The 22,126-nt window shown below is 39.0% G+C and overlaps 1 protein-coding gene and 1 long non-coding RNA gene across 2 annotated transcripts; both read left to right on the top strand.

Moving 5' to 3' along the window:
• The first annotated feature begins 1,639 nt into the window (after positions 1–1,639).
• LOC103459374 (uncharacterized) lies at positions 1,640–2,444 on the top strand. The gene is made up of 2 exons (XR_532728.1): positions 1,640–1,691; positions 2,414–2,444. It is a non-coding gene; the product is annotated as an uncharacterized LOC103459374 (long non-coding RNA).
• Positions 2,445–6,291: 3,847 nt separating this feature from the next.
• On the top strand, positions 6,292–12,996 carry ackr3a (atypical chemokine receptor 3a). Its single transcript, XM_008400879.2, has 2 exons — positions 6,292–6,477; positions 10,108–12,996. The coding sequence occupies exon 2, from the start codon at positions 10,180–10,182 to the stop codon at positions 11,314–11,316; it is 1,137 nt and encodes a 378-aa protein (XP_008399101.1). The 5' UTR covers positions 6,292–6,477; positions 10,108–10,179; the 3' UTR covers positions 11,317–12,996.
• Positions 12,997–22,126: the final 9,130 nt, after the last annotated feature.

Genomic DNA, 22,126 nt, shown 5'->3' on the forward strand with positions numbered 1-22,126 from the left:
CTTGCTGTTCCTTCGTGTCTGTCCACGAGGCTGGAAAAAAAATGGTTGCATGTTTGAGGGGGTGAGTAGTGGGGCTTGAGGAGAGCATAACTTTTTGTTTGAGTTACCATTATGTGCAGAGAGGATAGACAAAGTCAATGGACTGTATGAGCAACAGAAGTTTTGGCCAAAAGCTAAGCATTGACAGATTCACGGACGTAAGAGAAAGTCGGAATAGAGAGCCAAGAGTAAACTTTTGTAAACACCTCAAGGTATTACTTACTGGCTTTTTCAACACTTAAATTGTTGTTCTTTTTATGCAGCCCTCTTAGAGAAATGTACTTTTGGTCCATGTGCAAACAATTGTCCAGCTCACTGAGAGCAGCTCCTTCCACAGGGAAGATTTTTAGAAAGTCAGAATGAAGTATGTGGAAGGGTTGCAGCTTATGATTATTTAAGTAATGGACTATTCTATCAATGATTTTGATGATTTATCAAGTATTTGGACAAACAACCAAACAAAAAACAATTGCCAAGTTCTGCTGAAAAAAGGTAAATGGTAAAAAGTTGACAAAAAGTCATTTATATTGTGGCATTGGCAAGTTTCAGGAAATTTTATCGAAGACTTAAAGATTCCATTGTTATTTAAATGTAATAACACATTTATTATAATATTTTATCTGACTTCATAAAATAAGACAGTTAAAGATAACTTTATTGGCTGCTATGTTTCAGAGCTGATCTCTAACTTCACTCCCTTTGTACCTTTGAATTACCCAAGTTCCCTGCCTTCAAACAGAGTATACTGTAAGGATCACAATAGTTCTTGGCAACAGGTCTCAACAACTACTGCATTCTTATTTTCAAGCCAAATCTGTCCATATCTACACTTTTCCATGACAAAGAACCTTGAAGAGGATAACCATCAAGAATGTTTTGATCTTAAGGTCCTCAAAACTAGACCATTTTAGTAGTAAAAGGTTGTCAGGGCTCTTAAGGGTCTGACTTTAAAACACTTCTAATGGTCATTTGCTGTCACTTTCATTGATTTAGTTTGTTTTGAAAAGTGTAAAAACACAATTTTTCACAGTCAAAACCACAACATGCAAAAAGCAGGAGTGCAGCATTTCTAAAAAAAAACCCCAAAACAAACAAAAAWAAATAAAAACATATAAACACCAAACAAAAGCAAGAACATGGAAAAATGTGTTACCTGAAGAAGTATTGAATAATTAAACATATGAATTTAGGATAAACTATGGTTGTCATTTGAAAGAGAGTCTTGGAAGTCCTAAGTGTGCTTAAGACTTTCCCATTTCCATTACATTTAAAACTTTTTAGGTCCTGCAGAATTCTKATCATTTGATTACTTTACATTTGGGATTTTCATATGATAGAATAAAATACACTGCAAAAGTATTTCTACTATACTGATGATTGAAATGCCCTTATGTTGAAATTCACAYTGTGCGGTATCTCCACAGGAAAATATTTCATTGCATTCTTGTGTCATTGCATAAAAAAGACTGAGGCAGGTAGTTTAGCAGTTTTACTGTAAATCAACCCACATCAATCGTCTAGGAAACGTGACAAGGAACCAAAATATTTATTTCTTTTTTTCAAATTGCCAAGCGATGAGGTTATATTTGGCACATGCTTGGTCAGAGTTTGTGAACTCTCTTTGCATACCTGTTTATTTTGGCAAGCGCCTGGTGAGTACTGAACTGATTTTAGCATTGTTCCCTCCTCGGGGCGCGTTGGAACTGCATATTCATTTTTTAAAACCTGTCCAAAGACATTCAACAAATGAAGTTATTTATTCCAGTTTCTAACTAGTTCTGCATCTTTTAAATGTGGACCAAACTGGAATTTTTCACCAAGCAACTCTTTCTCTTGTCCAACCCAATAGACCTTAGGATAGGATCAGGTTGCTAAATAAAATCCCTGAATAATTCCAACCAGCAATGAAATGGAAACGCAAAGTTTTCTTCAACAAGTACTTTTTTGCATTAGAAAACATATACAGCTGAACAGTAGGACGCTCAGTGGGGGTTGAAATGTTTTTTTCAGGGATTCCTTATTCAGCAAATTAATGAGGGAAAATACTCACCCGGTGGTCAGCGATGCAAATTATGACAACCTAAAAAAACGCAGATGCCATTTGACTGGATATATGCTAAGTTATAGATTTCATTTTAAAATTAAGAGTTTTTTGTTTTAAAAAAAAAAGCTTCTTGTCTGTGAGCCAACGTAGTCATAAAATGCCTCGTATGAACTCAAAAATCTTTTCACAGAGCAGCTTGACACAAAGCCTTTTGTTACTTTTGTTACTTTGGAAATCTGAGAAGTTCTCAGGTTTCCCACACATTCACAGTTTGGTGTAAGGGATGCTATGTCTGTGAGAATTGCCTTCCTTTGTTATATTTCTCAACAGGGACACGCTCTCTGCCGACCGTGCACCTGCACAAAAAAAAAAAAGAAGAAAAAAGATCCTTCATCCGAGCACTAAAAATATCTACAATGATCCCAATTGCCGCCAATGTTTTGTTCCTCAGACTGTTTTAAAGGTCCAGTAGTTTTCTTTATGTTCACAGACTCCTTAAGAAGCTTCATCYACTCTGAACACAAAAGATTCAGYTTCACCCATTCTGTTTGACAGATCATAAATGAATAAGTAATTAAGTGAAAAAATGAATGATTTTTGAGAGAGGGGGGCAACGAGGAATGCGAGGGAGTWGAAAAATGCCGGAGGGGGCCTCAAGGCAGAAGGGGAGGCTGATCTGTAACAATGTGGTGGAGGAAGAGTTTGAGAGGGACCCTCTGAATGGACATTTGCACGAAAATGGAACATGTCTGTCAGACCCGCCAGCATGACGTGTGGAGCTAGATCACAATGGAAACTGCAGCTATTTAAATAAACTTTCTTAATTTTACTTCCTCATTTTTCTCCCCTTTTTTCTCTTGCACACGGCCTTCTTTCTCGCCCGTTGCTTATGCCAACTCTTTTCAGTTTCCCTGTCTGCTTATTATGAGCCCGGTTCTAATCTACCTGACCCCTTTGAAAAGAAAATAGCAGCGTTGCATATTTGTGAATCATCTACTACTTTGTAGAAAATATTATTTTGTCAGCCCGTACAAACATCCATCACATTTTTGGCTGAATAAGTTGTTCTACAGAWYGAGAAAACATTAGATAAGGAAGGAAAGATMAGTCGTACACCTTCAAGATCTGGCAGACTTCCAGGTCGTAAAATGGTTTGTTCCAGTGGGAGTAGTACCGCATTGAAATATGGGATAACCATCGTCAAGCTGGAGGTAWGAGATACTTTACCAGCCGAGGTTAACAGAAATAAGATATATAAGCGCAACACTGTGACCATTTCATCAGTAACTCCCAACACATYGYTGTTMTTCATTTGTATTAGTGAAAATGGAAAGCATATTTTTTTGGTGGTAAAGAGATCACTGGAAGTAGAGCTGATRTCTTGTGTATTTTTTAAAAATATAAAACAAGAAGGACAACAGCATAAGAAGTGTATTTACTCCCAACTTTATATGAATTTGTATAAAACAAAACAAAACAATGTTTTTTGCATTTCAGTTACTCTAGCATTCATCTCCCACTAAATATATTGTGCTAGTTCCTGCTTAAGAAGAATTACTTTGAAATTCAGTTCACTCCAGTAAAAATTAATTCATTTATGTTCATAGTTTATCAACTCAATATTCTGCTTTTCCAGCTATCCTTGCCTGTCTGTCTGATGCTCATAGCAGGATCTTCTCTGGTCATATTTCTATCAGTTTTAATCTGGTAGTTTTGATGGGTGGAGCTCAAGTTGTCATGTAACAACGCAGAGACCGAGGYTTCAGATGTGTCCTATCTATATTACACAGGGGAAATGTTATGAAGAAATTTGTAGGTGGCGCAGATGATCATGAACAAAATAAATATTTTATTCTTCATTTTTTACTGACTGTGTTTTCAGAGTATGAACAGACATCATGAAAAAACTATAAATAAAGGAAATTTTTTACTAAGCAAACAATTGATTTAGTCATTTCTAGGTTAAGCTTTAGAAAAACAAAGTCCTTGTTTTTGAGTCTTTGACGTATAATTCARATTGTTTCAAAACCAATTCAGTCACTTTTTCCCGGGCGCCAGTACTGTCTTTTCTTAAAACTCAAATACACACACGCATACACACTGCTGCTGTTCCCACTCCGGCCTCCCTGCGAATGAGGACTGCAGAACAGAGGTTGGCAGAAGTCTGCGGGACTGCGGATGCTTATCAGAGGGGCTTACAAATCCCCCCCGATGCTTCTGATATGGAAGACAATGTATATGCGTGTGTAGTGGGAGCTTTCTTTAAAGCCTCATTGAAACTGACTTCACTGCTTTGCTCTTTTAATGAGGTCAGAGTAGCCTACTGGGCGCATTCTGAATCACTGAATACAAGACCGACAGTCATAATAAACTTTATAAGCTGTCTGACTTGGCCAAGCCGCTTGTCTTTTTACGAGAATAAAAAGCTGGACATGCTGAGCCTTTGCTATTCCAATAATTCTCCCTTTGAACGTGATATCATTTATTTTTCAGAGCTTGATCAAAGTGTGTTGTCATGATGAGGCCAAGCAAACACTGTCTCTTGCCACACTGTGAACTGGAATTCCACAGCTCCGCTTCCTTTTGTGATCCGCTCTTTGTATTGAACTTGGGGTTAATTGCCCGGCCGGAAGCAGCTGCGAGGCCTCTGGAGCTGCAGGTGAGTTCTCAGAGGTTCTTTGTGCACACATGAGCCTCCTGCACGGCTTTGAGCAGCCTCCAAGGAAATTCCCTAAAATGAGACCAAACAAGCCTGCAACCAGGATTGTGGCTGGTAGTTTTAAATGAAGAACTGCACCAGTTAAAAAAAAATAATAAAAAAAATGTGACTCTGAAATGTAATCTTGATGTTAAAAAGGTTTAAAAATGGCAGAGTAATGTTTTCTAAAATGGCGGGTTAATATTCTCTCTCTGTGTTGTCAGTTACCTCTGTGGAAGTGGGTGTCGGGTTAAACCCATTTGTTGGTTTTGGGTGGATGCAGAAGGCGATCGTTGTGGTTCACTGAAACTTTGGTTTCATATCTAGTCAAATTGGGGTGGAGCAGAAATCCCTGCCCTAGTCTAGTCATTGTGGAAAAGTATATCGCATGTATTTGCCCCCGTTGTTGTTTRTGGGCTTTTTTATTTTTAGTTAATTAAACTTGTTGTCGTCGTTGACTCCTTCCACAAGGAAGGTGAGCAATAAACGGATTGTTGTAAAAAACAGCTGGCTGTTGAAGAGTGCTTTGTCCAAACTATTTGCAGGAAAGTTMAGTGGATGAAAAAACTGGAGTAAGATGCACAAGGAAGATTAAACCCCATTCAAAAGTTTAGTGAAAACACGGGTTGCAGTGCTTCAAGAACCACCACACATTGGGCTACTTGTCCAGGATCTGTCGCATTCCTTGTGTTAAGCCATTCCTGAACCGGGGACCTTGGAAGCTTCTTACCCTGACTATGCAATACAGACGAGCTGAAGGCTGTWATTACAGCAATGTGAGCTTTCTTAGTACAACGGCAGAAAACAGGCAGAGGCCCTGTGAGTTGAAATGAACTGCACCAATGTGAAGATCAGACTGTGACTCAGCTTAGATGCACCGTCTAAGCAACCTTAAGTTGTTTAATTGAGTTCTCCAGCTCATCTGCAGTGTTAGCTCTGCTGTCTCACATTTATCTTTGTCATGGTTACTCACACAGTTACGGTTCATGTGCCAAGTCCAGCTGGAAAATTAAACCAGCATCTGGACAACTATCAAGTCAATACACTGTGTGGGCGAATAATTTTTTTTTAAACATTGAAAATGTGTAGCATTCTAGTTTTCTAAAMRTGTTAGTGTTTTTGTAARTTCTAAGCTACTGTAATAACAAAATAACACCAACAGAATGTAAATATAACGCTSTRCATGCATTGAATTCATACAAGTTTCACTTTTTGATTTGAATGACTGAAATAAATTTACTTCCGATTACATTGTAGTAAGCTGATACGCTGAAATAGCGCACAGACGCTTTTACACTCTTTACTGTTTCACTRGAAGGTTCTGGGGAATCAGAGGCAGAAATGCTCGTTTCTGTTTTTTTTTCTTTATTTTTTCTTTTTTCTCACTTGGCCGAAACTGGCTGGGCTGCGTGATGTTTTGAATGCCGGAGGTGATGCCATATCAATACGCAGCACTGCTGGGACCAGCCTTAGGAGGCGTAACTCTTTTTTTTATCAGCAAGTGCAGGTCGAGGGAGTGGATCACATTTGCTGCAGAAGGAGTGAGGCACACGCGAAGTTTTTTTTCTCTCTCTCTCTCGCTGCAGAGTGGAGGTTTCTTTGAAACACCCGAAGTAATCTCAAACAAATCTGATCCACAGACGAGAGACTGTGATTAAAAAAAAGGGGAAGACTGAAAAACATAAAAGAAAATCAGGTAAGCGTTCGGGAAGAAGAAGCGAAACTTTTTAACGGAGATGCTGCGACTTTCCTCTGCTTGCTTTTCTATAAATACTTCGCTCTTTCAAGGAATCACGGCAACTTTTCTAACACCTTTCTGCTTAACAAAAAAAAAAAAAAAAAAAGTGTTGGTTGCAATTTCTGTCGCTCGTTTGTGTGTTTGCGCCATTTGTTTGCCTCGGGTCTTGAGTGAGACTTTGGCTTCAAATCTGATAAAGGTTTGTTGACAGCCTGATCCAAATCAACAATGACTACAATGACACTGTATGCATCCGCTGTGAGCAGCAGCAGGCTGGGATCGCTCGTTCCATTAGGAGTTCATGCGTAATAACGCACCCAGTGACACCTCACCGGTTATCTACGCGGAAACACCGGGTCCCGTGCAAAGAGGCCAGAGATTTTATCCGGGAGCCTGTCGATCGGGACTGACAGGAGCGGCGTCTGACGAAAACGCTGCACCTGCGCTTTTCACTTCTACCAGCATTTGCACATGAAACKAATTGGCGTATTGTGAAACAAATGACSCCCAGCCCTTCTTTGTAACCGCARAGTGGGTTAAAAACGTGGAGAAAAGGAGAGGTAAACATACAGTGGGGAAAGAGGGAGACTTTATGTGCAGTCTGTTTGTTATCTGATGTTGCGGATGTCAGGAGGTTAATTCGCCTGAAGCCCGTGGGGCGACCTGGCACCTTCAGGTATTTTCCATATAATTACAGGAGTTCGAATTGCGTGGGATTGTCGCGGCTCGAACGCTCACAATTTAAGCGARTATCTCCCATCTTATCGAGATGATTTAGGAGAAGGGCATCAGATATGTGTTCAATCAGAGTTATCTCAAAGGAGCAAGTTAAAAGTCTTGCAATCAGTAAGAACTTCTATTGATACGGGCAGATTTATGTAATTAACTGCGAGGGGTTATGCAGAAATGTACCCAGACAACTGCTATAATAACATATTTGCAGAGTTAAGAGCTTGGATTTTATATATATATAAATATTCTTCAGTGTATTTTATTAAGATTTTGTTTAAGAGACCCATGAATTATAAAGTTGTAGCCAAATGGCACATGATTTTCTTTTTCATTTTTTCCTTTTTTTTCAAACAAATCTAAAAAAAAAAAAAAGAAAAATGTGTGGTATGCATTTGTATTCAGCACCTATTTTCTCTGATTCCCCTAAAGGAAATCCTGTGCAGTCAATTGCTTTCAGCAGCCAGCTACTTAGTAAATAGAGTCATCCTGTGTGTAAATCACTCTAAGTGTAAATACAGTTAATCTGCAAAGGCCTCAGAGGTTTGTCAGAGAGCTTTAGTGAACAACTCTATCTATCATAAAGACCGAGTAACAGAGCTGACAGGCCAAGGGTGAAGTTGTGGAAAGGTATAAAGCAGGTTTTGGTAGCGAAACAATAACTCAAGCTTTTATCATATCGCGCAGCAGTGCTCATCGCCCCATTCTACAAAAAAAATAAATAAATAAAAATGTGCAAGAATGGTAGAAACCCATTCCAAAAGAGGAGTGAGCATTTTACCTCAGGGCTGCTGAATATAAGTGCGTGCCACACTTTTCAGATTTTTTTTTCATATAAAACTGCCATGTAACTTTTTTTCACACTTATGGAGTACTCTGAGTAGTTCTATCAGATAGTTGACAAAATGCAGTATATGACAAAATACAAAACAGGAACGACTGGACATGAATTCCTTTTCAAGCATGCAAAAAAAACAACAACAACTTTTACATGAATTCGCAACAGTCTATTGAAYAATTGAAAAGATGAAAAATGTCAGACAGAAGACTGGGAGGAAGAAGGAARGTATAAGTCAGTTAATACAACCCTATGTTTGGTATTAACACCCCCTGATGATTTCAAACTCATGTCTGTTAAAACTAAATGTGTTTCTTCTGATTTGCTTCATGTGTATGTAATCTGATAAATACTAAATGTTTTCTAAAGCGAGTGAATACAAGTTGGCAGACCATCCCCAAACAACTGCTCTTTCTATAGGTTCCAGGTGTCCTTTTTCAACTTCTTTTCACACACTTCGTCATTCCTCATCCTGTGTGACTCTGTGCCAATTATCACGTGTGCAGCATTATAGCCTCTCCCCACAGACAGATGTCTGACACGGTCACATTTCACTGCTCTGTAGCGTGCTGTGCCCAAACCAGTGGTCGGTGACCCTCTTTTTAACCTCGGCCAAAGCATTTTGCAGCCGTCAGGCCCCCCCTGCTGATCTTTGCACACAATTCACTCTGTGGGCGTACGAGTCAGCGAGGGGCAAACGGCAGGGTTAAGCCACTCGTGTTCTGGTTTTGATCCATCACCCCTCACCTCTGATCTCTCACACTGTGGTGGGCTGACAGTTAGCAGGGAGAGACATTGCAGGAAAAAAAAGCTGCCAATGCGGCCCAGGCAGGGGTGAGGCTCTCAGTGTCCAAAGGGCTGGAGACGCCGACTTCTTTTATCCGCCCGACTGCTTCGTTTGCTTACATTCGCTCCAGGTTTGAAATCTTATGTTGTGTTCCTGYTTTATTAGAATCAGATGTTGCAAGATGACGTATTCGGAGCCATGTGCAACTTTTTCTTTGATCAWCTGGGTGGTGACAGCTGATCTCTCGCCCTCTCTTTTCCTGTCTCATGAGCGGAGAAAAGACATGGGATACAATGTGTTTTACAAAAACAAGCATGCTAAGGAAAAGAAAAAGAAAAACCTCTTTTAAAGAGGCATCGGATTTCCCACCCTCACCAGTGCTTTATCTTGGAATGCCCAGAATGCTCCGGAAATACACCGTGTTTGGATTTCTCGGTCCCGCTTCCTTATGTCCACTCTGCTCTCTCTGCCAGTGGAGCTAATGTAAACATTTATTGTGCTGCCCCCAGAGTGCACATCCATCATTGAAACACCCCACCATTTATGAGAGGCTAACAGAGAGGTGTTAGGAACTCATGAAAGCACTGTTTTAACAACTTAACCACATTAGGGTTTGATTCTTYGYGATCTTATATTTTACTAGCTCAGTGAGACCTCTTGTAAAAGAAAACATGGTTYCTGCAGCTGAATAACTCTCCAAGTACAAATGCACCAATCGGAATTTTCTCAGGTCAAGGTTTTGTAAAATAYSTATTTCTCGTTAAAGAATTGTACTTAAAGAAAACGCATAGAAGATWTACATTTTGTGTGTATTGCCTGTGCTTTCCTTAACACTGAAATCTTCAAAAAGCAATGTTTCCAAATTCATCATGTTCTAAAATAGGCAGAAGTTGAAAGCTCAAAAGGAAAAAATGCRCWACTTTGCTGTACTACATAACCACATTCCTGTTATCTGCCAAAAGGTGTTGTTCTCTAACACYTCTGCAACCTAAATGAACTGCAGACACAAGAGAGAATACRTAGAGGATACATTCTTTGAATCAGTAACTTTCAGTCTTTGTTCCTCAGTAACAGTGTTCACACCAAAGGCTGAMCTGGTTGGAGCATTCACTTGATTGGCAAACTGGCCGATCAATATTAGCTTGCAGATCCCAGTCACCAGACAATGTTTGATGTTTCTCCTGACATCTAACTGCTTATGAAAACKTATTAAGTTATTTTTATGTCTTCACAGAACCCATTCCTGTTGGACTTCTGGTGTGCATTACCTCCCAGTAGTTTGTGGTCTTCCCCCCAGCATCACAAAATGAGCCTTAGCGCCGCCGAGCTGGAGGAGCTGTGGGAGGACCTCGGAGAGCTGAACGTCTCCGACAGCTTCAGCAACATATCAAGAGTGGATGTAATGGTGTGCACCACAGCTTTTAACCGCACTGCTCTGCTGTACTCCATGTGTGTCCTCTACACTTTTATCTTCGTCATCGGACTGGCTGCCAACGGTCTGGTCCTCTGGGTGAACATCCGTGCCCAAAGAGACTCCACGCCTCGCCACGAGACGCATATGTACATTGCTCACCTAGCAGTTGCAGATTTATGCGTGTGTGTCACTCTGCCTGTGTGGGTGAGCTCCCTGGCCCAACATGGCCACTGGCCATTTGGCGAAGTGGCATGCAAGCTCACGCACCTGCTCTTCTCTGTGAACCTCTTTGGCAGCATCTTCTTCCTGGCCTGCATGAGCGTGGACCGCTACCTGAGCGTGACGCAGCACAGAGAAGAGGGAGGCGCTCGCAGGAAGTTGATCCGTCGAGCTGCGTGTTTTGGGGTGTGGCTTCTGGCTTTGGTGGCGTCTTCTCCTGAAACCTACTTCCTGCGTGCTGTGAAGTCGGTGCACGGCGACACTATGGTGTGCAGGCCAGAGTATCCAGAGGAAAACCACAGGGAGTGGATGGTGGGAGTGCAGCTCAGCTTCATCCTGCTGGGCTTTGTTCTTCCCTTTCCAGTCATTGCAGTGTTTTACGCCCTGCTAGCCAGAGCTTTCAGCCGCTCTTCTTCCTCCTCATCATCATCATCGTCTTCCCATTTGGAGCAGGAGCGCCGTGTGAGCCGCAGGGTAATTCTGGCCTACATTGTGATTTTCCTGGCCTGCTGGGGGCCCTATCATGCTGCTCTGCTGGTTGACGCACTGTCACAACTGGGCCTGGTGCCACTGACTTGTGGCCTGGAGAACGTGCTCTATGTGGCCTTGCACCTCACCCAGTGCCTGTCCCTGCTCCACTGCTGTTTCAACCCCATTCTCTACAACTTCATCAATCGAAACTACCGCTACGACCTCATGAAGGCCTTCATTTTCAAATACTCAACTCGAACGGGCTTGGCACGTCTTATTGAGACGAATAACATGTCGGAGACTGAATACTCAGCTGTAGAAAATCCACCACTGATTTAAGCTTAGTGAGTCTAGCAGCATATGAACTTGCGCTCCGCTTGATTTATCTGCTCTAAACCAATCGAGCATCCTTTTCACAGACATCTGCTTTAGACCTTGAAAGACTTGAAAACTGATCAAAAAGCACTTAAAGCAGTTTATAATAGCAGCTGATTTACAAATCATTGTAGATGAAAAACCAAAATTGAGTGTAAATTGTATGAAATCATAGTTTTTTTATTATGTGTGTATGCTCTGTGGGTTAGTGTGCGTGTAGTGTGAGTGATGTATCAGCAGAATAATATCTTTGTAGTCTGTCTACTTTTGTGTATTTGTGTACATTTACACTGTCTCTTTTCTGTCGTAATGCAAACTCTTCGCACAATTTCTCATATTGTAAAACATTTCCTCATCATTTGCAGCTGAGCCGCTATCTGGCTCCATTGCTTTTGTCCTGCTGCCACATTGTGAATTACAACCTCATTTTAGTCAGCTGAAGCCTTCAGAAACAGGATTTTCTTTTTAAAATCCAAAAGATATGTTTTCATTTTTTTCAATATTTTTTTTTGTAGCTGTTGCTTAAGTATTTATAGCACTCCTTTGTCTGTAATTTGATTATGAACTGTAATCTCTGAAGCATCAGAGGTTATGAAGCATTAGCTAAAGCTTGCTAAGCAGGCAAGCTTTAGCTAAGCTTGCTAGTTTAGCTAAAGTTAGCTTACCATACCTTGGCCTATCAACCTAGCTTGAAGGTGTGGTATTTTATATATTTTTTGGTTGTTACTCTCTGTCTTTGCACATAAAGCTCAACATTAACATAAAAATAGTTAAAATGTTTCTAAAATAGCATTTTCTACTTATAAACAACAATGACATTTTTATATTGAAGACATTTTAAGATGGTGAAAGTGCTCTTTGGTCCCAGTCTCTCCCATTATTTTCTGAAACTCATCAATCTGGATTTATACGAAATGAAAATACCAGTTCACGTATTAACTCCTTGTAACCCCTTAACAAAACCTCTGTTCAAAGATTTTGAACTTTCTTTTTTTTTTTTTTCTCCTGCTTTTTTGGACATAAATGTTCTCCACTTTTAATTGTAGGCTTCTGCTGAGACTACTGATCTTATAAAGCAAGAATAAAGAGCTCTGTTACTGAATACTCCTTTATTACATAATACAGTATGTTTTGTTATGTCAGTAAATTATATTATTGAAAGTTGTGGCAGTTACACATGTCCATGTGTTAATAATCCTTCTCTGCCTGCACACAGGCCACAGACAGCTCACAGTTTATGACCTAATGACATTAATAAGCGGCTTGCGTCCTGTAATGGAGTCTGCAGCTGCGGTGAACAGCTTTACAATATGCCTGTCTGAGATCAAATTGCATAAATATCAATGTACTAATTCAGATTTGATTGTTTATCTGTACATGAACCAAAAGCTTGACACCAAGGGATAATGTTTATGTGTTAAACATTGAGAGTATTGAGAGATACATTTTATTAACCGTGCTATTTTGATATGATGTCGTAGTGGGTTTTGTGTTACACTTGTATGCCTTTTGCAAATATTTTATGTGGGATATGAAAAGAGCAGAGACACAAACATGTTTTTTGTAAGACAACAAGCATTCCCTTTGCATTGTAATGTATAGCATGTGTTTTGTTATATAATAAAAACAGAAAAGAAACAACAACATTTTGCCTCAATGTTGTTTTGGTCAAAAAGTGCACTTCTAATTTTAGTATGGCTGATACTGTGTTTACTCATTATGAGTCATGTAACATCTTAAGGGGTTAATGTGGTTTTGTAAAAACATTTCCATTGAGTCTGAGTTATTAAGTTCAAAATAAACACAAAAGGCATCAAGCCTCTTCAGGAAAAAAAAAAAAAGTAAATAAGTATCACTTTCTGTGGTTTATTCCAGCTGTCCCGGAAAATGCACGCTGAACTTTAGTCTGGTCATGGTTGAGTTGCTGAAACTTAGAGGAAAAAACACATTATCCAGTTACTGACACACACTACAGCAAAAGAGCAGAAACATGTCCCTCTCCTCTTTTCAAAACAACAGCGCAAATTTCTTTTGAGTTTCCACTTACAAAGAAAGACTTTGTTGGTTTGGAGCACTTTAGTTTGTGATTTGTCATGTCCACGCTGCTGTTGGTTCTGCTGCCTTGAAGTTCCTGGGCTCAGTCCCAGCTTGTGGAGGTTTTCTCTGGGTACTCTGGCTTTTTCCCACAGTTCAAAAAAATATGTTTGATAAGTCTCACTAGAGACTAATCAAATCGCATTAGATTGTACTTAGGTCTGAATATAAGTGTGTGTAGGGAATGAAAGTAGGTTTAATAAAGACAGTGCATTAACTTACTCAAAAAACAGTTTGTTTTCATGTAACAAATCATTTTCATTTGTTGCATGAAAAGGACTTTCATGCAACAATCCGGCTTTGCTGCAGGATTTCCATGCAACGATCCATGAAAATCCTGTCTCACGTGAGTTTTTATTGAATCTCGCCTTTCTTTAAAGAAAATGTGGCAGAGAATGGATGTGGTGTGAAATCTCAAGAAAATTATCTTAAAAAACACAAGCAATAAAAACTGCAATCCTTTTTTATTGCTTGTCTTTAGCAACATATTTTCATTCTTTTCCAAAGCATTTAGTCCCATTTCTGATACCCTTGAGACGGTGTGAAAGCTGTGCTAAAGGTTTGCACTGGTGAAACCAAGAAAGCACGTGTTTTTTGCGGAGCTGCTGGCACAGTCCTGCCATTCTGTTTCAGGTCAGGCTGATAAGGAAGCTGTGCGGGGAATTTCGAAGGTTAAACTAAGCGAGTGACCTGCTAATGATACCCCTCCAGTTTCCTTTATTTTCCAGACAACCTTGATCTTGCAGCACTCCTAGTGTGCACAGGCGTCCCTCTCCTTTCTTGTTCTGAATTATTTTCCCTATGTGAGACTTTCTCATCTGACCCCGTCAATACCTTCCAGAGGCTTTTTGCAGGTCAGCGATCCTCCACTTATTAACTCATCTACAATGAATACACAATGCTTTGTAGTAAGGTATGAAAGGCTTTGATCTTGAAAGTGATCGCCATGCAAGTGGATTTTAAAGAAAGAGTGATGGGTCCTAATTAAACCCATCTGCTGTGTGTTTGGAGTATACAAAGAATAAAATTAAGATGCTATAAAACTAGAGCGCTGATCTAAACAGTGTTTTCCCTTTTATCATTGAAGCTAAAAGTACTCTGTGTTGGAGCCAGAGACATATTTCTAGAGGCGTGATGATGAGCAACGTTATTATCTCAGTGGCCCACACATAGATTCAGTGAACAATTATGCATATCTAGAATGTATGAATCTAAAGGCTCGTTGGTTTGTAGGTGCAAGAGATTCAAGTTTCAACTACAAAATGGGGATGTCCCTGTGAGAACCATCGACTGTAACAAGTTACTTAAAAATATTACATGATAATATATGTTCATAAATGCATGAGAAACAAGGAGACATTTGTATGCAATGTTATTTTTTATGTTTGTTTGGGAAAATTGAAAAAGAAGTCTAGAGTACACTTGGACCCAAGGGATGACAATTTTGTTGAAAATGTATTTAAAATGTTAATTTAAAAAATGCTGATTTTTTGTTAACTTTGATGATTGGATCAGAAAAATAAATTTGTGACTTTCATTACACCAATTAAAAGTGCATTTTACACAGAAATGTCAACCTACTGAAAAGTTTGTCCACATACCGCACAGCGTATAAAACTCAATACACGGATGGATTTCTTTTTGGATGAATTGCTGCATCATTGCTGGCATGAAAATTATCGGGCCGTGACTCTGGTTTGCCATGACAATACTTCAAAGATTATTTAATAAATTATGTCAGGCAAGTTTGCTGGTCTATCAATATCTGATTTACTGTGGCTATTAAATCAGATATTGGTACTATTGGCAGTGTGAAAAGGGGCTAACTCATGTTAGAAAAGGAAATCATCACTTCCATAAAGTTTGTCAGCTGATGGAAACATGAAATGCTCTAAACTTGACAAATCACAGTGGACCAGCAGCAGATGAGATTGCTCCTCAAACCATCACTGACTGTGGAAACTTAACGCCTGCACCTCAAACTTCCTAAACTCTGGGACTTAAAACAGGATGCTAAATTACTTCACCTGAAAAGAAAACTTTAGAACAGTGAGCAACATTTTCCCAAATTCCATTTTGGCCCAGGTAAGACATTTGTGTGTCTGGTTTAGGAGTGGCTCAACACAGTGAACGCAGTGTATCCAGTGTCCTGGATATATTTATGTGTTTCCAGCCGCTGTCAACACCTTCTGAATCTCTTTAAGTTACTTGCATGAGCTTTGCTTCAAAATACAAGTTTTCTTGTATTTTCATTGGTCTCACATAATATTCAATATGTCATTCTAGGAAACAGTGCTCTCAGGCTTCAGAAAACCATCAAAATTGACCAAAATGCTTGAAGTGGAACATGTAAGCTATGGTTGTTTGTTGTTTAACTTTTACTGTTGCATTTACAACCACTGTTTAATCTGACAAAAAAAAACTTCATTTCTGTAAATGTGCCGATGCTGCAGATTATTTTTTAAATTGCCAATTCCTGGGAGACGGGGTTCCTCAGGGTGAAAAGTGAGGCTGCACTCCAGTTAAATGGCTTATATTTCCCCAGGAATGCAGTTATGTTATGAACTGCTGTGCTTTGTCACAGTTTGGCAGCTCTAATTAGATTATTGTGCTTTAAGATGTTTCACATGCAGACGTATCAGACCTATCACTGAGAACCTTTTCGTGACCAATCTCTAATGCGGTGCAGTTAAAATGCTGAACAGCCTCAGAGGAGCAAGCTGCAAGTCTCCTCTTTTATCACCTTGCCTTTAATTGCAGCTCTATGTTTTCCTGGAGCTTAGACAGCGTGCGAGCTCCTCGCCAAAACAAAGGAAACACGTTGAGTGAAAAATATCAGTATCTAAACTGCCTCAAGCATCAAGTCTGGGAACTGAGAATACCAAAATGTTCAGCACTCATTTTCCTTAAATCAGATTTTCTCTGATTTAACAGCAGTTACTTAATGGCCGACTATCTGCTTTGGTTTGATTTAATAAGGGGACGTAATGGATCATAAATTCTGTTAATGGAGTGAGGTTCTTTTGCTTCTCCTTTCACAATAATGGCCTCTATCTTTCATTGAGACAAGATAACATGAATGAATTATGAAATAGAAACGAGCTGCAGCGGCACAGAGTAATTTATGGCACATGGATTCTTTTCCGTCTTCCCCAGGAGGTGCGCACTTTGAAATTTTACGCAGAGTTATCCGATGATCCTAAGGCAAACATCCCTGTGTGGTCAAAGAAACTGTAATATTGTTTCTGGACTGTTTCCAAGCATGAATGCTGACTCCTAATATAGTTTGCGCGTACTTTTCTCCACGTAGTAAAGGACTGAACAGGGTGACATAAAAGGCTTTAAATATTTAATGAACTAGAGTAAGAAATCAGCAGCTGTTTTGTTGTCAGAGGGTGTTTTTAGTGGGCATATGAAGAAAACCTCATGGTCTGGGTTAGTTTAGCGCTCCACTACTGTCAGCAGGAAAGGACAACCCCTGTGGCCAGATGTAGGTCAGATGTTTAGTCTAAAAGAAAATGAGAAGAAGAAAAAAAGGTTTGAAGACAACTGAACTGGATTTTTGATGAGGCGATGAAACAATGCAGAAATGTACAAAGACATGCCTCATTTAATGTATACTGATTTAATTGTGATGAAGGCAGAGTCTTTAAGTGAGCTGGGAACTGTCACCAGTTTGATGATATGTCTTTAAGAAAAGTTTCCGCTTCATGCAACAAGACTACAACTCTCAAAACAACTCTCCGAAAGACTGAGCTTTGGTCGCTTCATAAACAACACCAAAGGATTTATTTTTCCAAGGTTTAGGATATCTCATCCAGCTGCAACTAACAGCTAAACAATGATTGATAGGTAATTAAAGTTGAGTGTGTACGCAGTGAACCCAGCGGATGAGTCTGTTAAGACGATTATTTTTATTTGTTTGTTATGCGTGGCTATAAACAGGCATGATGATGTTGGCCTGGAATCACAGTCAAATAAACAAAAGAACTATCTGGAATTGAGCATCAATTCAGAACAAACAAAATGAAGCACATAAGTTAGCAGATGAGTCTAGTAGTTTGCTATCATATCTCTTGGTTCTCTCTTAAAAATATGACATAACATCTGACTTCGTTGTGACCAAGGGCTGTCAGTCATTGTGTATTATACCATTATCTTGTGAAAACAATGTAATTTAACTGATAATGTTTGAAAACCTCAAGAACAGAAAGTATGGCTGAATATGTCCTTTTTGCTGAATAATTTAAACACTGCTCCACTTTAGCCTCTTTTGCCATTAGAACTGCTTAACCCTTCATGGCGTAGATTCAACAAGGTGTTGGGAATGTTTCTCAAAGATTTTTCTTCATATTTAAATGATGGGATTATAATTGATGTATTATGGCTCTGATTTGTCAGCTGCACATCCAAGATGCAAATTTCCTGCTCCATCGCATCCCTTTTGGATTGAGATCAGATGAACATGGAGGCCACTGCAGGACTGCAAACACAAAGTTTGAGATGATTTCAGCTTTCTGGCATCCTCCAGAAAGTAAACAGCAGAAGCATTCAATTATTTAAGTTTGTACTAATAGGCCCAAAGTGCACCAGATATTCCCACACCATTACACTGCCACTCAACCTGACCTTTCCATGCCTTTATGAATCACGTTAATGTCAAATTCCAGCCCTACCATCTGGGTCGAATCAAGTCTCATCACACCAGGCGACGCTATCAAGCTGGTATTGTTCATTTACTTAGCGTGTGTGAATAGCAGCCTCGTTTTCCTGTTTTCAGCTGACAGGAGGGACGATTGGAGTACTGCTGTAGCTCAAGGTATCAAGGTTCAATGTGTTTAAAGTGTGAACTTTACTGATCTCTTAATGGCATTAAGAAATATTTTAGTTTTTATTTAAGATTTATAAAACGGCTTGTCAAAAATGATTCATATCCTTCAAAATAATCACTGTTAAAAGTCTTTATGGGCATCACAAACCCTTCTTATGACTGCACACTTGAATGTTTTCATTGGTATTTGTTTTTACTTATCTTTGGTGATAAACTTCAAGTCCTTGACATTGGAAGGCCTCCTTGACATCACCCTGATCTTTAGCTTCCTGCATAGATTTTCTATCAGATTAATGTCAGGACTCTGGATGCATCACTCCAGAACTATTATTAAATTCAGAAGAAACATGTTGATAAAATTTAGATATTACTTTCAAGTGTTGGACTATTTTTTTTATTTCAGCACAAGTCATATTTCCTGACTCAAAAACTGCTTTCTTTGTACAGTTTTTGTCCTAAAATACAAAAAAAGAACCTAAAAACATCAGTATTTCTATGTGATTCAGTCAAGCACAAAGTTATTCCTAACATTTTGTAAAATTGCATTCACTTTACTTGTATCATAAGACAGACTTTAAGGAAATAAAGAGCAAGCAATATTTTAAGGTCAAACAGCTAACATATGCAACTTTAATTAATTACACCTCAAACTACTTTTCAGAGCAAATTCAGAATCACAGAATTTACATTCTGCTTAAAAATTTCTCAGCATCATCATTGCGTAATAATTTGGATTCATCGTGTACTTCTGCTAAAACTCCTAATTTTAAAATGGTCACCTGTTTTTTCAGCTGTGCTGCTTTAAAGAACTACAAACTTAATGTTGTTCATTCAGTATGTGTATCTGTTCATCAAAATTATAAAAGTACAAGCACACATAATAAACGATATTACAAGAAACAAATAAATAAAAAGGGACTACAATAAATAAATGTCAACAAATGGCTTGAACAATGAATTCATTTTACTCAATGATCAAAAAAGTAAATACTAATGCTCTGCTTTTTTTTTTTTTTTTCCACAAACCTCAGTCTGTCCGGTTCATTGTTGAGGGATGACATTGGGTTAGAGGCAGGCTTCACCCTGGACACCTTACCAATCCATCAGCAGGGTAACACAAAGACAAACATCCATGCATCCACAAAGTCAACTGAGAACCCCTAATTCACCCAACATGCATGTTTCTGGATTGAGGGAGGAAACCTAAGTAGCCCAAGTAAAACCAAGCAGGGGGGACATAGAAACCCTGCAAAAGCCTGCCAAACTGATATTTAATCCTTAGGCGTTGTTGCCATGAGGTTTCAGCAATAACCACACCGCTAAGCTGCCTGCATTTTACCCCAATAAATGTATAAATATGCAGACTAAAAGAAACAAAGGACTCCAGTAGCTCAGTGGTTGCTGTAGCTCTACTTGGAGAGAATGTTTGACTAAATTTCTAAACATGATTTACAGATAAAGCCGTGTTTAGACACTGTCTTTGAAATAAATTTTGCATGCACTCTGAATTATGGGAAGTCCTCTTCATCGCTTACTGCTCCACGGTGGTTTTTCAACCATTTCTTTTGAAAACCTCTAATCGTTGCAAGATCCACAAATGTAATGGTTCAAGGATGAGACGCATTGCTGCTCAGGCCCCATATTGGGGGTTGATTTATTCCAGAAGCCGTGCCCAAGCTTTGTTTCCAGTGTTTAGAAGTCACCTAATTCATTCACCATCCTGATGGTTTCAAGAGTTCAGCCCGATGCTCAGCCTCAGGTTCAGTCTCCACTCAGTCATTCAAATGGGACACTTGTGTCAGAACCAATATCAAATCTTCAGAGACGTTCTGAGGAAAAGAAGACAGATGCAAAAACAGCTTTGGGACACACACAAGTCCAAGCAAACCACTTGTCTGAGTTATTAAAGTCATGTCAGTCAGGCGTTTTATAAGGAATCAGTAATGCGTTTGGAGTAACTACCAGATTTATTATGAGGCAATATCTAACATATTAAGTTATTATCAACCCATGTCTAATTAACACTCCTTTTTTTTCTATTAGCATATCATTTGTAGAAAGTGGCATTACGGTTAGAAATTTACTTCAAGAACACAGTTTGGTCATGTTTGCTATAGTTTCCTGTTAAAGCCTCCCATTTTTCCTATATGGATAATAAACGACTTCCCAACAGCCCTTTGAGACCAAGTCCAGATAATGAGCTTATTTTGATTCCTGGGAATGAATAAAGGTGCTGACCTACCTTTATCACAGCTGTCACTGTGTGTTAACAGACACGGTCATGTTTGAAAGCAGGATTTATGTGAAGTGACAAAAAAACACAGCAAGCCTTTTGCTGCAGGAGATGTTTTGTCTGTGGTGATGTTTGAGCAGCCAAATGTCCTCCTTTGGTTCCTGTCTGGGGTCAGACTGTGGCATTCTGCTACATAAACACGCCTTGTTTTTTCAGACTAGACCGTGCTTCACAGTGAAGTCAACATGACATTACAGCCCCAGAGCAATTTTAATAAGGCTCATAAACATGCAGCTGCCTCCTTGTTCTTAAGTCATGGCACAGTCAGTGGATAGTTTGTGAAGCATTCAATTTGTAAGACATAAACTGTCCTCTGATGTAAGATTTTGCCATTTTATGTAGGGGAAGAAGCTCACATAGCTACTTTGCGGTGGTCCTTTATAATGAAAGACTACATCTTTGCTGTGATGTGTTTTGATTGTCGAGGCTGAAATAATACTTGCCTTCATAAAATACCCAGGGGAAAAACAGTTGCAGTAGAGGCTCAATTTCTGTACATTCACAAATTAAAAGACAGTACTACCTTTGTGTTGTGATTGCGTCCCATGTAACTCACTCAGAGTGATAACTCACATCCGTGTTTTATTTCTCTTTTTGACAAAGATAAATCGTTTTCCTCAGCAGGAGTATCTAAACGGGGGCCTAATATTGGAAATCAGTCTTCAGTAATAAACTAAATTCAAATCAATAATAAATTCTATTTATAAAAGAAGCTCAAAATCTATTGAAGTTTGAAAAATTGAATTGCTCTCACACTGATTTCCAAGTTTTGAAAAGCTGGAGTCCGTCTGGCCAGCCACGAGCCAGACGGACTCAATATGGATGCACATTTAAAACTTATTAAAAGTTGAAAAATAAAGGTCTGTTTGTATGACAATTTATAAATTTTTAAGCTATACAAAGGGGAGTTTTTTTACCCCTTATTTAGCACAAAATATCTTGCTTTATCAAAAGGGATTTTTGTTGTTGTGTAAAACAGAATTGTGGAGATTTTTTTATTTGGTTGTATTTGCTAATGATAAATAGCAAAGTATCAAGGTACAAAAAGAAACAAATTGGAATCAGTTTTCTATTTGTACCTTGAAAATGCACTCAATAATTGTTCTGGTGTCCCCTACTTGTAGCAATTCAAGCTGATGATGATATTTCATAGGTTTTGTTCTGGCTCCAAACACTAGAGGAACATGCTTTGCTCCCAGAGTATCTTCCTCAAGCTGAATTATTTCTATACTTTTGAGTAGGAAGCCCTAATGTAGCATAAGTTGCATCTTGTTCTGGCTCCTGATGACTCTTTTGTTATTGTCTCATTAAGAGAAGTTTCCTGAAGTGCCAGGCAAATGCTAGCATGTTTCCTCACTGTTTAGATATGTCCTGTTGATAAGTTGGTCCATTACACATTTTAGTGCAGTTACAATGTTTTTTTGGGGTTTTTTTTGTCTCACTTCATGACGTTAGACTTTTGTTTTGGATCTCATAACAATTAATGAGTAATCTTTCCACTGCTAAAATTCAAAAGTCCAAGAAAGCAGAAAACATCAACTTGTTTTTTTTCTCAC

This window comes from Poecilia reticulata, linkage group LG2 (assembly GCF_000633615.1).
Source record: "Poecilia reticulata strain Guanapo linkage group LG2, Guppy_female_1.0+MT, whole genome shotgun sequence".
Lineage (NCBI taxonomy): Eukaryota > Metazoa > Chordata > Actinopteri > Cyprinodontiformes > Poeciliidae > Poecilia > Poecilia reticulata.

What these genes read in the sequence shown, in the direction of transcription:
- ackr3a (XM_008400879.2), top strand. Translation starts at nt 10,180, where the DNA reads ATGAGCCTTAGCGCCGCCGAGCTGGAGGAGCTGTGGGAGGACCTCGGA.